This window comes from Limanda limanda, chromosome 19 (assembly GCF_963576545.1).
Source record: "Limanda limanda chromosome 19, fLimLim1.1, whole genome shotgun sequence".
Taxonomy (NCBI): domain Eukaryota; kingdom Metazoa; phylum Chordata; class Actinopteri; order Pleuronectiformes; family Pleuronectidae; genus Limanda; species Limanda limanda.
Window position 1 is genome coordinate 11760541 of NC_083654.1, and position 16195 is coordinate 11776735.

Here is a 16195-nt window from a genome sequence, read left to right on the forward strand (position 1 = left end):
CAATTGTTAATAATCATACTAAATCATACTAATTTCGTTAGTAACTGCAGAATAGAACACATCATTTATTAATATAGAAGTGGTTCCTGGTTTATATCCATTCTTTTAACCCAGGAAGAAAGTAAAGGATGCTTTGAAAGTTCAATCCAGACTCGCCACAGTCTTCGCATTCATCGATACCTCGCAAGTTATGTTCCCCAGTAAAACTACACGAGGCCAAGATTGATAATGACTGTGTGTCAGTTTGTGAGCTCCGGCATTATGCTGGTGAGTAACTCTGTCTCCGGACCTGAGAAAAGAGATGTTTGAGTGGAGCCGACTCATCCGACCAGAGGGAGAAAGCAGAGCCTCCTTTTTCCCAAATTAAACTGTCACCGGCGAGAAGGATTGGGACCGTGATAGCCTCATTTAGGGAGCGCTGCAGACTTCTACATAATTAGGCTGATTCCTTTTTGCTGTAGAGATTTCATTGATGTGTTTTGCCTTCCAATCAGATAGCTGTGAGGGTCAGATAAGGTCAGATAATGACTAATAGAATCAGCCATAATGGAATTGTTGATGGCAAAATGACCTTGTGAGCCAGTGTTCTGCTGTAAATTGATGCAAATGTAAAAGCAAAACACACTGAGAATGCACTCGTCTGCACAGAGACAGCCGGTTTCCTTTTGAACATGATATTTCAACAATGCCTTCAGGGAATTTCTTAAAATTTGGTCCAAACATTCAGTTGGAGTCAAGAATGTTTTGATTAGAATTTGGTCATCAAAGGTTAAGGTCACTGTGGCCTTACCTTGTGAATATGTTATCTTAAAACTTCTCAAAAGAATCCTTTCCAAATTTGGCACAAACTTAGACTCACAGATTAACTAATTAGATTTGGGTGATCAACGGTCAAAGTAATGATGGACCCACAATACATGTTTTTGCCTGTTGAAAATAATATCTAGAGTCTGCCTCTAGGGAAATTCTTCAAAATGCTGTTAATTCTAGTTATACGATTAAATGATTGGACTGTAAGAAGTGAAAATCACATTCTTTGACCATTCATTTCCCCCTGAGCAGATCTGCTCCTGATGTGTCTCGTCCTGACTCCTTGATTCTTTGTGTTGTTAGATCGTCCTGGAGAACAGCAGCCGAGAAGACAAGCACGAGTGTCCGTTCGGCCGCAGCAGCATCGAGCTGACGAAGATGCTCTGTGAGATTCTCAAAGTGGGCGAGCTCCGTAAGTCGATATTAGCACCCAGACCCAGACCCCCTCCACCTTCAGTCAACTGCAGATGATGTCTTTTCTGTGTCTTTCTTCACTCATTTGACAGTTGGAGAAACACTGCTTTACCCTCAGAGATGAATGTTTGTACTTGAGCATGTGCGTATGGATTGTTTGCCTTTTGCGTACACATCCTCCCTTTCGCACTAAGATGAAAGCAACCATTATGCTCAGTAATTGTGCTGCTGGGAGTTCATTATTTAGTGATGCACCTCAATCCATTTAGCTCCACTCAGGCTGATATATTGCCTCTGGGGGGCGCGCTTCACGGAGACAGAGAAGCTCTGCCCACTTCCACTCTGAATTGATCCCGAGCGAGGGAGAGGGCATGTTTACCTCACTTTTAAACCCACTTGCCCTTTTCATCTGCCTGTGTCTGTTTTCTCCACAGAGGATTTAGACTCGGCCACATTGCAGGGATCTCCACTCTTGTTTGTAAATTGCAGTTTTGGACTTTATTTGAGGAACAGTGTCCACTTCTGTTTCTCGGTCTTATATTGAAAGAAATTCACCCAGATTCTCTCCTCTGTGTTTGACGGTAAAGTCCCGGCCTCAGAATAAAATAAATAAGAAGGTGCGGCCATATTTTTTTAACATTTCCAAGCATATTATAATGTGCCTCGCCTTTTTTAATATTCTCTTATCTCTGCCAGACTTTGCTCTAATGCAAAATGCCTCCACCTCCCCCTCCGTCCTAATCGAATTCTCAGCTCACACTCAGCAAAAACAAATGGACAAATGAAAAGATGCTGTGTGCAGTGTTTAGTTAGCGGAACATTGCTACCTGACAAACATGCTCTGACCTGGAAAAACAGGGGTGGATGCGTGGAGGGTCTTAGTTCAGGTGAGGAGACAGGTCATGTCTCCTGTGATGTTATACAACCTAATTTAACACACACACTGAGTTCTTTGCTTGACTTCTTTCATGCTACATTCACATTACTATGTTTTTGTTTAAAAAAGCATCATCTCTGCTACGTCTGCTCACCCGGCGTCCACTCTACTCCAAGCTTTAGAAACACTGCTGGCCCCATTTTAGTTTACGGATGTGGAAATCATTTTAGTTTCTAACCGCCATTTTAAAACGAAAACGTAGTTGTATGGATGAAGCCTCAGTGACCTGGTTCATACTGGTTCTAAGTGTTTGTGTGAGCATCTTCTTGTGCCTCAGGGCTTTGATCCAGTGGATCTCATTAGTTTTTATCCACTGCACATGCCCTCTTGACCTTCGCTCTTAACAGACTAATATTGCTTCCCTTTAGTGTTTTAATATGTCCCCTGACCTCATGCATGTCAATAAGCTGATATAAGCTACCAGAACTGTCCCAAAGCAGGGGGAAAACATCTGTATCTCTGTGGCTTTTCCTCAGTATGTAGTTGAAAGCTTATGCAATAGAGCTAAATCCCCGGGATGAATGCCAGGGAATCATTGTGAATGAGATTCTTTCTGAGAGACTGGGCAGAGTGCACGATTTCAAGAAACTTAATCAAAGGATCTGAATGTGCAACCCAACCTCAAAATCTGCTCCACATTTTCTACTCTACTTTATTTTTGCAAATATACACCGGTGAAGATACTTTTATGTTATGGAGCTAAGATTTCCCTGCAGGTCTGAACGCTGGGGTTGTATTATGGTGGTGACCTTGACTCGTAGCTCTGGGTGTCTCGTTTCCCAGTGGCTGTATAATGTCCTCTTTCCTGTGTCTGTCAGCCCCTGAGACTGAAGCTACTATTAATATTTATGTGTTTATGTGTGCATTTGTAAAACGGAAGAACTGATCAAAATTGGTACGGTGAACCTATACACTGCTGCACCTGACCTATCTGCCCATAGATGGTGTCTGCTGCCACAGTAAGGGCAGCTACACCTGCTTCAGACGTGACAGGATTCTCGTCAACATAAGTAGGTCTTCTGTGGGCACGCCGCAAGAGAAAATAGATGTAAAGGGAATAAAACAAATTCCCTCGGAGGAAACTGGGGTGAGGAAAGACATGTTGAGATATATAGTTATATGTGTATATATATATATATATATATTTATACACACACACACACACACACATACTGATGTTGTCCCAAATCCTCATGTTCCCATCTGTCTTTGTCCCAACCCTAGTAAATATTTGCACAGACTCACACTCACAGAGCATTATATGCATCTTATCCTCATGTGTCCCAGAGTAGTCGTAATCTGCACTGCGTCTTCTCTTGTCGAGGGCTAAGTGCATTTTCATACACACCCCATTAGCCCTGTGTATATTAACACACACTAATGAATGTACGAGGAGGATGAATGTAACATGGGCCTAGCAGGTGCTGTAAATGCTTTGTGGGTAACGGCTGGTCATTAGAGGGAAGCATGAGACCGTGTGTGTGTGTGCGTGCGTGCGTGCGTGTGCGTGCTTGATGCAAGGGGCATGAGTGTGCATTTCCCCGAGGAAGGCTGGGAGAGAAATGAGTCTGAGCTCTGCACCGACTGTCATTATTCGCGGTGACCTTTCCACAGAGAAACAATGAAATACCTGACACTAATGAGGATGTTGGAGTGGCTGTCTGTGCCTCCGTAATGTTTTATCGGTTTGGATAGCGTGGTATTTGAGTCAGAGTAATATTAGAAACTGTGGTACAGTATTTTGCCAATACCTTGACATGTAACAATGACATTTCAAGCCGGGTAGTTTTCTCGAGTGCACCGGTTCTCACACTGTGGGGAAAACACGGCTGCATGAGCCAATCACGAGGAGAAGAAGAAGAGCGACAGAATTTTTCTGTGTCTTTTTTTAAGTGTGTTTTCTTTGGATTGGAAATGTTGGTCGGTCAGTCAGTTCATCACTTTGAACCTTTGAGGATGAGTCATAGGATGACGTCAAATAGCCTATTTGTCTGTTTTAGAAAAGTTCGTAGCTGAGTGCAATGATCCAGAAGTATCTCCTTGAGTATAGGAAACATTGGACCATTAGGAAAGGAGAAGCTGCTGCCCCACAATTCCTTGCAGCACTCACATTTAAAGCGACGCAACATCATAGTAGCACCAGGGCATACCCACGTAAATATGATGACACCTTTTTTAGTCTTGTGACACAATCTAACACTAAATTTTCACATGATTGTTTCATTTCCAAATCCAGGACCCCCACTACCTCCTGTGGTCACAGCCTCACAGAGCTGCTAGCCTGGCTTCACACTTTTTCGTTTTGTTTGTTTACACGTCGTCTGACATCATCTTACTCCTCATGTATAACCCTGCATACTGCACATAGGTCTCAGGGAAGCAGGACGTATACATAGCCTGTAAGAACAAGGTGATACAGCTGTCAGCGGAGATGTAGGCTACCCACTAAATCTTTCATAGTGCTGAGAAAAACCAAGAACCAGAGCTGCTCCAGAAAACTTCATCAGAGCCAACCAGACCACCAGAGCAATGTAATTCTCCATTTAAAAGTCACGGTTGTCTTTTAAATTTCGTGTCTATAAATCCAATCCAAAAACCCCTGGTGCAGAAAAGAAGACTTAATTTCAGCCGCTTCTTCCTCTTTCTTTTTTTCTCACATTTTTCCAATCTCGGCTTCACACCCCTCTGTGCACAAGGGCAGAAGAAAGAGACAGCGGATTAATTGTGACGGCGGTGATGTCTTGGTGGCTCATTTGCTGGATGTGAAATGTCAGTTTGGCTCCGGCAGGGTCCAGACACTCTTCTTGTATTATCATGAGGTTAAAACACCAAGGAATCGTCGATTTCCCCCACGGGCGGCTGAAGTTGCCTTTTCTTCCCCCTTCTCATCTCCTCAAGCTCTTCTTGCCTAATTTTTCTCACTCTACATTCTTTCGTTCAGGGCTTTTATTTCCTCTCTACGGGTCTAAAGAACATCTGTCCCTCTCACACTTGTACTCGTTCCTGGTGCTTTCATGCTGCAGCTTTCTTTCTCATGAATTTGACACCGTTAAACCTCAATACAAAGAGCATTTGACTTTTCACAAAAAACAGGCAAGCATTGCAGTGACAGCTGCACTTTCAGGTCAACCGATTCCCTCCCATTCTAATTCATCTTCCCCATTTTCAGATGTTTCATTGTTGAAATATTTCTATGCAGATTTGCTCTGGAGGACAGAGGTAAGGCAGCTTGTTTGGTTGAATCATCTGTCAGCGCTGCCAGATCCTACATAATTCATGCCACTATCCAGGTGTCACTCTCTCCGCTCCCCTTCTTCCATTAATTCATAACCTTTCTGTTTCTCTCTCCCGCTCCTGCACTTGTTGTTGCCCTGCTTTAGACCCTAAAAGATTAATTATCCCACCGTGTTTCTGCTGCAACACAGGGCTTAATGGAATCTGCGTCGATGAGGGGCCAACCATGACTTTTTCTGACTCTCCTCTTTGAGCTGGCCCATGGAATATTCATGAAGTTATTTAGAAAGGATCGGTCTTTGGGAGTAATGGCCCTGCTCGGTGATTCGTGGCGTCTCGTGTCCGAGATGGCGAGCCGGGCAGGTCTGTGAACGGACACACACATGTTGGCTGACTCATACGTGAAATAAGGTCTTTCAGGCTCCAGACCGACGGTCACACGTGTTTCTAACCGACTCTTCTATTACTTGGCGATCAGCCCAGGTCAGAACAAAAGGCCACGTTCAGCACCATGGACAGTTCTGTCACAATACATCATGTGGAAAAAAGGATTGATTTTCTTTTTGTCTCCTCAAGGACAGTATTATAGATTGTATCTTTCTTTTTAGCCACGATGTTATACGTTTCAGAAAATATATATTTAGGTTTCTTTTATAGGTACTTTGTGTTTCAGGGTAGTTTTGCTGAGAAATGCCCTTTTATCGATATTTGATGAGTCACTCGATAGGAGGGGATTTACATACAATAATAATTTCCAGCTGGGCTGGATGTGGTATGTGCCAGGACAACTACTCTTACTAGACAAAGGAAGTAACAAAAAACTTTACATCCACTTTCCTTAAGTAAGTAAGGGGTTAATTAACCTTCCATAGGAAAGATATTTAAATTAAATTAAATATTCCATTATAGGCCTCCCTTCATAAATCATAAGCGAAGTGTAGAATCCCAAGTATCCCTCAAGTCGGGACGCAAGCATCTATTTGGCGGTCAGCAGCAGCCACTTCACACAGTTGTCAGTTGCAGCCTTGTGTTCAAGAGGGAGATCCTTCTGCAGGGTTTTTCCACTCGGTCGCCTCAGGCATACATCAGTGGAGGGGTTTTAAATCGAAGAGCCCAAATAACAACAAACTTGACGGATGGCCACTCCGGAATATCAACTCTTAAGCATCCTTGAAGTTTCTCCGACTGCCCCCTGTCACTTCTCAGCAACCCTCTGTGGACTGAAGGGATACGATGGATGAAACCAAAGCCCACCCAATGAGACTGCTGCCACACTCGTTTTACTTTCACTTGTACTTGGAGCTCCTTGGATGTAATTTACCATCAAGCTGTCACCAGCATGTCTGCCTCATTTACACCCTCAAACTTTATTTTGGTTATTTCTTCCCCAAAGACCCCTTAGTCCCGGTAGGGTGAAGTCTGACAGGACAACATTTATACATATACAACATTTTGAACACTTAAAGAACACAAGGTGAGAATAAAACCAAACTCCATAGGGATTCTATTGATAACTTGTTTCAAACCAATTTGAAACAATTAAGCTTTGGCTCTTCCAATGATACTGAATAGTATAGAACAGACCTGTCTACTTATACACACAGTTTGGATGCAGTTTATCCACCACTCTCTGATACTTTCTCAAATACACTTTGTGATAAAGCCCTTAAATCTGTCTATTTTTAGAGGTATAATTACGATTTTTCACATATAAGCTACGTTTGTGTGTATGAGCAAACACAGTATGTGCATGTAAGCTGGAGATTTTTCTTTTTTTTTGCTTCGATGAAATGATTCAGAATCTGTGCAAACGCCGACAGATTGTGTGTTTGTTTGAGTAACGATGACTCACGGCGAGAGTGCTTCCGTCAGAAGAAACCGCCATGAGGTGTATTTTTGTTCAAGATGTGGTATTTGATACATGCGTCCAGGGGCAGCTCTGACTCGATAGAAAACTCATAGCTAGACGCGTGGCTACATAAGCCTCAGATTGTATTTGTGAGAATCTGAGGTGTCTGTGAAAGCAGATGCTAAATTTGTTGGCGTCGTGTCTCGGCACAGAGCGCTGATGGATTCTCCACATGCCTCCCTCTTTGTCTCATTTTCTCCTCCCTCCATCTGCTGCTGCTCCCCCTCTGTCCTCTAATGCATCTTGACCATCGTGGGGTACTGTGCATGCTAAAATGCTTTAGTTATGTAATTAGAAGCCGCAGAGGGGAAATAAGGCTTTGACTTTTCCGTGTTTGCATCCTTGTCCAGTCCAAGTTCCTCTTACGCTTCTCAAAATAAAGAAGAATCATGAATAAATGACACGACTGCATTCCTATATGTGGAAGAGGCATAGTTTGCATTGCAAGTGCAGTGATGCCGTGGTGTTTTTGCTGCAGCATGATAACACAGTCAGCCTGTGAAGTCATACAGCAGTGACTGGAACGCAAAGATGGTGCTGACACAGCTCACAGGAAAAACACACACACACACACTTGCACTTGCACTTTTATTATTGTGAGGACACTTGTTGACGTACTGCCTCCCTTAGCTCCCTACACAAACTTTAACTTCATTCTAAACCTAAAGTTCTCTTTCCCAAAATAGTAGAAACACACACACACACACACACACAAACACACACACACACCCACGTCACAGTTGGACATCAGGGCATGCTGCTATTGTAATTAGACTGAGGATGACACCTTTCACTGTGTATTCATCATGTGGCATAGCTGCAAGGTGATTCTGAGGGTTGTTTCACTTTATGCACACACACAAACAAATACACACTGGACCTTGACAGGTGTCAGGGTGGCATTCAGCCCCACGTCTCGCTCACACATACAGAGGAGAGGCACAAACAGACACACAGCTACAGACACAAACACTTTCAGACACACACATGCTTAGTCACCTCTGTCGTGCCCAGGAGTCATGTGAGTGGTGGCCAGTTGAGTAATTATCCCTTGAGTTGACGTCACCAAGCCACCGGAGGTCTCACGTTGAACGGACTGTGGTTGGAGCATGACAGGCGACAGCTGTCCCACACTTAGGCACACGCTTGCATACACACACACTCACACACAAACAAAGTCACATATCCACTGCAGGGGAAATTGCCGTGACCCCTGACCTCAGCTCGAACACGAACAGGTCCCGGTGGACGGGTAGAAGGGAAGAGAAATGACAGGAGAGGAGAAGCGTCTGCAGCCTCTGAGTCATTTTGTCTTTATGATGATATAGTGTGATGTTGTGGAGCATCACTGCACCGATGTGTCTAATTTGTCTGAAACCAATGACTTGGAACCACACTCGGCCTACAGAGCTCATGACGCATTCATGTCATGTGGTTCTGATGAAAAGCTCGAGCTACCGAGGCAGACAAACCATCCAGTAGCCTACCAGTTGTAATTCCCGGATATGAATATTGGACATTTCTCTCTTGATGTTTTCTCCATTGAAAAGAAATGCATACACACGTCAATAACTACATATCTTTGCAAAAGTTTGCAAGTGTAATTAAGAAATTAAGGTCCAAAGAAGGGTGTAAACTGTCCCATGAGTACTGACTCCTCATGTAGAAATAACAAGAATGGTGAATACCCCTGCCAACAGTCCCCTTAGATTCAATCAAGCAGCAGGAGATTCCACACACTCAGATCAGGGTCAGGGGTTAGATAATAGATGCAATGAACAATATTAACATTTTCTTATAATGATCATTATCAAACAAGAAAAGTCAAACTTCTGCTAGTTCCAGATTCTCACATGGGACAATCAGCATTTTATTAACGATATTTTCAATAGATAAATCCAAAAGATGATGAAATAAATCACTAGGTTCAGCCCAATTCTGACACTAGAAAGCTTTCACTTTGAAATGTCTGTCTATAAAACACTGACCTCCTGCCATGTCCAGGGGAAGTTGTAGTGAAGTGGAACTCTTGAGTAGTAGGAAAAATAGATGTATTTCTTTTCACCTATGTCTCACATAACCAGATGTACCCTGAAATATTTTCTGTTTATCAATTTTAAAGATTCACGAAGTCCATGCAGACATATGGTCCAGCACAGTGTAAACTGGTCATCGCAGTGTCGTGTTACCTAGTTCATGGGTGGTACAGGGACCCAACATCTGTCTGTGCAGATGGATGAAAACCATTGTGGGCAAAGAAAAGTCATCGCAGCCCATTTTCCATCCGTCTAAATTTCCCTCCTCCGGACCCATATGCTCGGCTGAACAGCGTCATAAATTGTGATTTAAACTGAGAGAGAGTTCATATCTACCCCGCTGCTCTGTGGCGTGTCATCCAGCTCCAAACAGAATTCAGTGTGTGTGTGTACATGTGTGTGTACATGTGTGTGTGTGTCTGTGTGCGTGCCCCAGGCTGTGTGACTCATCCATCAAAAATTGTCAGACTCCCCGGGCACTCGATGTGTCCAGTTGTCCAGCCCATCGCGATGACCACGTTAGCCTGCCTGTGGGAGACGGCTGTATCTCAGGTGGAAGGAATGAAAAGAGGTCTTTACATAACTTGCTTCAACCAAGTAGGAGCCTTCTTCACGAGTTGCGTAGCCGCAGGTTTGGTAGCTGTTTATGAAACACGGGTGTCGGCAGATGCCTTTTCAATATCTAGTGTTGGAATCATATAGCTAAACTCCTAAGGGAAAAAGCAGCTACAAGGATTTACCCTGTAGGTTATCACTGCTTGATTCCCTCACTCATCACTTATTAGTACTTCATAGTAGTAGTACTAATATACAATATACATAATATACATACATACATACATACATACATACATACATACATACATACATACATACATACATACATACATACATACATACATACATACATACATACATACATACATACATACATACATACATACATACATACATACATACATACATACATACATACATACATACATACATACATACATACATACATACATACATACATACATACATACATACATACATACATACATACATACATACATTTTTTATTTCTGTGTCTGCATTGTCATTCATATGCATGCATCAGTAGTCTTGAATGTGACACACACACACACACACACACACATATTTTGCTGCAGTCACACTCAGATTAAGGTCACTAATGATTTAGGGCAAGAGTGGCAAAGAATTGGGATTTTCCTCCTTTTTCTTCTTTTTTTCTTCAATACGATCGTCAGCATGCAGTCAATCCAGCTACAAAGCCGCGTCACTCAGTGTTTTGGATGTTACAGAATTTCATTGTGTTTAGTTTTATCATTGCAGCCTCCGTATCAGTCACGAGGATGCTGAAGCATTGCTCTGGTTAAAATCCAAGGCTTGTAAGCCTTAAAGCAATAGTTACCTAATCACAGCAACATGACTTTGCACTCGCTTAGTGCCATCTCTGCTCAGGCAGATCATTTTAAGTGCATTTGTGAATTGTTGAGGAAGATTCAGCTGTGACATTCCAGCCAGCTGGAAAGAAGCTGCAGCCTCTGCAAAATAAGTTGTTGATTTGTTTTGTTCTCCTATATGTGGACTTTTTATTTGAAAGAGCTCTATAGTAGGACACATTCAAACGGTTGGTGTTTCCTCAAGGCCCAATGAAGTCTAGTGCAGTCTGTTAAGATGGTGTTGTTCTGGCTCTGTATATCTGTGTAACTATAAAGTTAAAATGCTGACTTCCAGAGCGTTTACATCCACATTCAGTCAAAATCGTAGCTTCTTTTACACTCACCCCTAAGGGTAGAAGTGAAACATCTACGTGTAACAATATCTTGAGTGGTGGGGTTTAAAAAAATCAATAGAAAACAGGCTACACTGTATGTTCAAGACAACAGTTTCCCATCAATAAAAATACTACAACCAGTGTGCTGCTGTTTTTTTCATCGCTGGAGTCTGCAGAAAAGATCCAGAGCAGCTGCGCCCAGATTTCCCCTCTTAAATTATTTCCTCAGCGTGGGTGAATTATGTTTGTGTGATGAAATATTCAGTGATCCACACTCTGGAACCATTGGGGTAAGTTTGTGGAAAGAGGATTAGAATACACAACAATGTTTGTGAACTGCACAAAGGTTTTAGGAAACATAGATTTTCCCTGTTTTTATTGAGACTAAAACATGAGAGGAAACAGTGGTTTCACATGTTTGAAGAGCAGCACAGTCTCCGGACTTAAACCCCATGGAGCAGGTTTAGGATGAAGTGGACGGAAAGGGAAATCAAAGTGCAATACAGTACGTTGATGGAAACAGTATTATTTCAGGACCATTAGGAGGAACCTTCTGAACAATGTTTGATTTCTATTGTAGAGAAAACATCCCAAGTGTGATGCGTATATGATTTATTATGCCTCTGTTCCAGCGATTAAGATTGGTTGCCAAAGGTTAAAGTTCAGTTTTGAGCATCAGCACACGATAATGATGTTTTATCTGATCGTCCTGCTGGTTCCTGTGAGAGTTTAATAAAACTGTCCACATCTCAGCATGGGCCTCAAAGAACCTCAGGATGGAGAAATATCTGTTCAGGCCACACGAGATTGCTCACTGACCAGATCTCCCAAATAAGCGTTGACATGTAATTCCACTCACCTTGCCACCTCAGGGTTCTGTCTATCAACAAACTGTCCATTTATCTCAGAGGTCACAACAAACTCCAACCCTAACGAGAAGTTTTGCAAGTCGGCCAGAAAGGGTATTTGACTGAGGAAGTTTTTTCTTTAATTCGCCCTTTTTCGTCTCTCTCCTGCTTTTTTCCCCCTCTTCTGTCCCTGAGCGCAGTTTACTGTTGACTAAGCAGCCAGTCAGCATCTGTTTTGGCTCACCTCCATTAGTTTCCTGATTGACTGCCGGGACTGGTGGCACATCCCCCCTGGATTTCTCCACCTCGCCCTCCCCCTTAATCTCCCATCCATCGCTCCGAATCACGGCTCAGGTCGCCTCCGGCCATCACTCATTACACTGTGAAGTTTCAATTGCTGCCTGACCCCCTTCCATCCAATTGCATGGCTGCTCGTGGTGAGCCACCGCCCCGCCGCTGCGTGTGGAAACTCTTTAATTGAACCAACCTTTGGCACAAGACGGCCTCTCGTCTCGGCAAGACGAGAGGGGGACAAATTTAGTTCAAGTGACTGTCAAGCCTTGTGATCGTATCTCCTGGTTAATGTGGTTTGGGCACTCGTGAGCTCTGTCTGGTCCTCTTCCCTCTCGCTCGGATTTTACAAACACACCCTCGCGCAAATAGAGGAGACTGAAATGTCTCGGTTACGCTGCTAATAAATAAAATGAACCACCTCTGGCTCTGCAAAATGAAAAATCTCAACGTAATCCAGTTAGAACAGTGTTCGCTGGTCACAATTTATCTCCGAGGAATATTTTGTTTTTTGAAGTTGATGAGGAGCTAAATTTTCAATTACACACACCCGTGCTTCGTCGGGGAACGATATCTCATTCTCAGTGGTTGTGTCTATGAAATGGCCTATAAACGCATTAACTTCCTGCCACGTCTGTAATTTATAATCAGAGAAATCCCTCCCAGGCCAATTAGATTATCTCCCATGAAAAGTCTCTCTAATCTCATATTACTCTGTTATCTGAATAAATGAGTTATTTTGAATATGAGTCTTAGCTTCGCCGACAGATGATTTATTCTTCGGCGTTTATGTGTCAGAATGATCTTGTATGATCTTCAAATCCATTTACCACTTCAAATGTAATCCAGAACCTTTCAGCAGCAGTTATTTGATGACTTCCTCTGTAACGTTCCCTGGTTAAGTGGTGTGTGTGTGTGTGTGTGTGTGTGTGTGTGTGTGTGTGTGTGTGTGTGTGTGTGTGTGTGTGTGTGTGTGTGTGTGTGTGTGTGTGTGTGTGTGTGTGTGTGTGTGTGTGTGTGTGTGTGTGTGTGTGTGTGTGTGTGTGTGTGTGTGTGTGTGTGTGTGTGTGTGTGTTCCAAGTTTTTCAGTTGTTGCAGAACTGACTGAAACCCCTTGACTAACTCATGGACTTTATGTCAGGCTGTGACATTTGGATTGATGACTAATCTAAACGTATTGAGATTTTGCATTAGATTCTGGACTAGAACCCGGTTTCACTCTTTTTGCATAAGCACTGGAAATTGTTTTACTCAAACTGCTACAGTAGGTGACGGTGAATCTCTCTTGTGTCCACAGCCAGTGAAAACTGCCACGACTTCCACCCCATGTTCTTCACCCACGACCGCTCCTTTGAGGAATTCTTCTGCATCTCCATCCAGCTGCTCAACAAGACCTGGAAGGAGATGAGAGCCACAAGTGAAGACTTCAACAAGGTACGTTTGATCTATATGTGTGTGTGTGTGTGTGTGTGTTTGGGAGGTGGGAGGGTCCGCTGCATAAAAACCATCACTGTGGCCCAGTTCCAGTCATCCTACCTACTACGGTCTTATTGTAACTAAGTTTGAATTCGGAGAGCAATCAAACTGACAATGTGACAGTGTAAAGAGTACATGATTGTTACATATATATATACATATATATATGTATGATTGAGTGATGTGACATAATGTGATGTTGATGGATTCCTCACAGCTGGAACCGTGTGACAGAAACCTTTAAACAAAAGATTCCGATTGTGAAACTGGCAGCTACTTTTTTATATTGATTTATTTCTGTAGTAATCATTGGCTGAAAGCAGCGCAACATATATACAGTTATATAACTCATAACAGATGAACATGCTTTAGGTGTTTCCTTTGAAAGGGGGAACTGCTCACGCTCATCTTATGGACTTTTTCGAGTTCTAACATTTACGTACATTGTTGTTTTTGTTCCCCTGAGATGAAACATTAGCTGCCTCCATTGGCTGAGCCGCTGATTAGGCTCCTATGTCTTCATTTGGAGCTCATTGGAGTCTGGATGAAGATGAAAAACTTCCTGGCTAACGTTTACTCGCCTCACAAAGGAAAAATGTGTGTTTGTGTGTGAGAGCCAGACGGTGATAGTAATGGGGTGTTTATGACAGATATTGTGTGTTGTGGATTCAGTTGGGCATCAGTTGTAGCAGTCAACAGACACTGTGTGGATTTTCCCTGCCTTGTTAAACTAATTATGATTATTTTATGGAATCAAACATCAAACAGACCACTGTGAGCTTCAAGCCACCACGTGTCCAAGTCGCTGCTGACAAACTCATATTTACAGGCTTTGATCAGCATTGGAAATGTGCCTCACACACAAGTGAGCCAGTCGGTCATTCTGCGTTTGCTCTGCAGGTTCAGTCCTCTTGGTCCAAGAGGTCTCTCTACTGCAAATGGACACAAACTGTGCTACATGAAGGCGAAACTGTGATTCAGTCTCCAGAATCCCACGGATAAATGTGAAAGAGTTGGCACTTCTTATTTTTTTTTTTGTGAATGGAGTGATTTTGGTGATGGTTGAGTTGCTTTGTCTTCTGTGAGAGTTAAATGAAGGAAAACCTCAGTGGGATGAAGGCGAGTCTGAGTGATTATTGTTGTTTGTTGAGTCTTACATGGTGGATTGATTTTTTTTAGTTGCTCAAGGCTGTGATGTTTTAAAGTCCCTCAAGAAACTATTTTTTTGCTTCTGGGAAACACAAACGATCTATCTCCTGGTTTGAAACGACTAAAAGTTTCATTGTTGTTTGTGAATTGTTGGAAGGAAACATTGAAGGACTGTGGGTCACCTGCAGATGGAGATATAGGTCCTGGGTTTTGGTGGACATCACCTGCAGGTTAAAGGATGATGAGATAATGGCTGGATTATTCTTTAGAACTGTTGCAATGGTTTTCAATATATCTAGTTGTTTTTTTTTCCATTTCCAATGTGACACAGGGGGATTTGTGATGTACAACAATTAGTCCGATGATTTAAATGCAAAATAAATGGTCCCAAAAGTTGGAGTTTAGATAATGGCCGATGTACCAGGAGTGATGAGACCGTCTCTAATCGGCCTAGAATACTACCTCCTCTCATGTTCAGCTCCACTTAAAGTTCAGCCTCGGGAAAAGATGAGAACAAAACCCACATAGTGTACAAACACCTCCCCTATAGCGAGCAATCCTATTACCCAATCCCGTCCTTCACACCCCTCCCTCAAAAGGCGAGAGTCAATTTCGATCGGACCGGGATAGATGAAGCTTCCCTTCCTTCTCCCCTCTTTCCTCCCCAACCTCCCTCTTTCATCGCACGGTACCTCGGGAGTTTGAAACTCAGCAGCAGCTTGTCGATTGTAAGACTGTTTGGTCTCTCGGGCTTCCTGTCAGCTAAATGTTGCGCACTGAGCTCCGCGCTCCCTGCCTCAAACGCAGAGGCTCCGTTAGTAACTGCTATGAACTTGGAAACACTCTGGAGACGTCGGCCCCTGTGATGATTTCGGAAAGTTGTCATTTTCTACCTAATTCTGTCAACATGACACAGAGTTGTTTGTCTGTAGCCGAAACAGTCACTGACTACAAATCCCAATCTTAACAATCAAGGGGCGGAAAAATATACAGAGGAAGAGCTTGACATAGATCCCATTAAATCCTGAGCATTAGTTTGTTCGATTTCAATATTAATGAGAAGGATATGAGTTTTAAGTGCTTCACATAGTCGATAAAGCTAATCATCAAATCTAGGTTTTAGGAAAATGCAAAACAAAAACATAGAAAGTCAAATGTGATGAGACTAAAGCATCTTTAGCTTTCGCACTACGACATGTGAAATGGAAAACGATGTGTGGGCTGCAATGAGGAGGGGGATTTGTTCAGATTCCCAGTTACTGAAAGGTGGGCAAGGCTTAGTGAATACAGAGCCATACAGAGCTCCAC

At 42.8% G+C, this 16195-nt stretch overlaps 1 protein-coding gene across 2 annotated transcripts in view; it reads left to right on the top strand.

The window, feature by feature from the left end:
• Positions 1-16195, top strand: part of elmo1 (engulfment and cell motility 1 (ced-12 homolog, C. elegans)) — a 102471-nt gene that overhangs the window by 56264 nt on the left and 30012 nt on the right. For both annotated transcript variants that reach the window (XM_061092668.1, XM_061092667.1), the window contains exons 15-16: positions 1114-1222; positions 13560-13696. In XM_061092668.1, coding sequence (XP_060948651.1) covers positions 1114-1222; positions 13560-13696 — 246 coding nt within the window. The remainder of the gene's footprint in view (positions 1-1113; positions 1223-13559; positions 13697-16195) is intronic.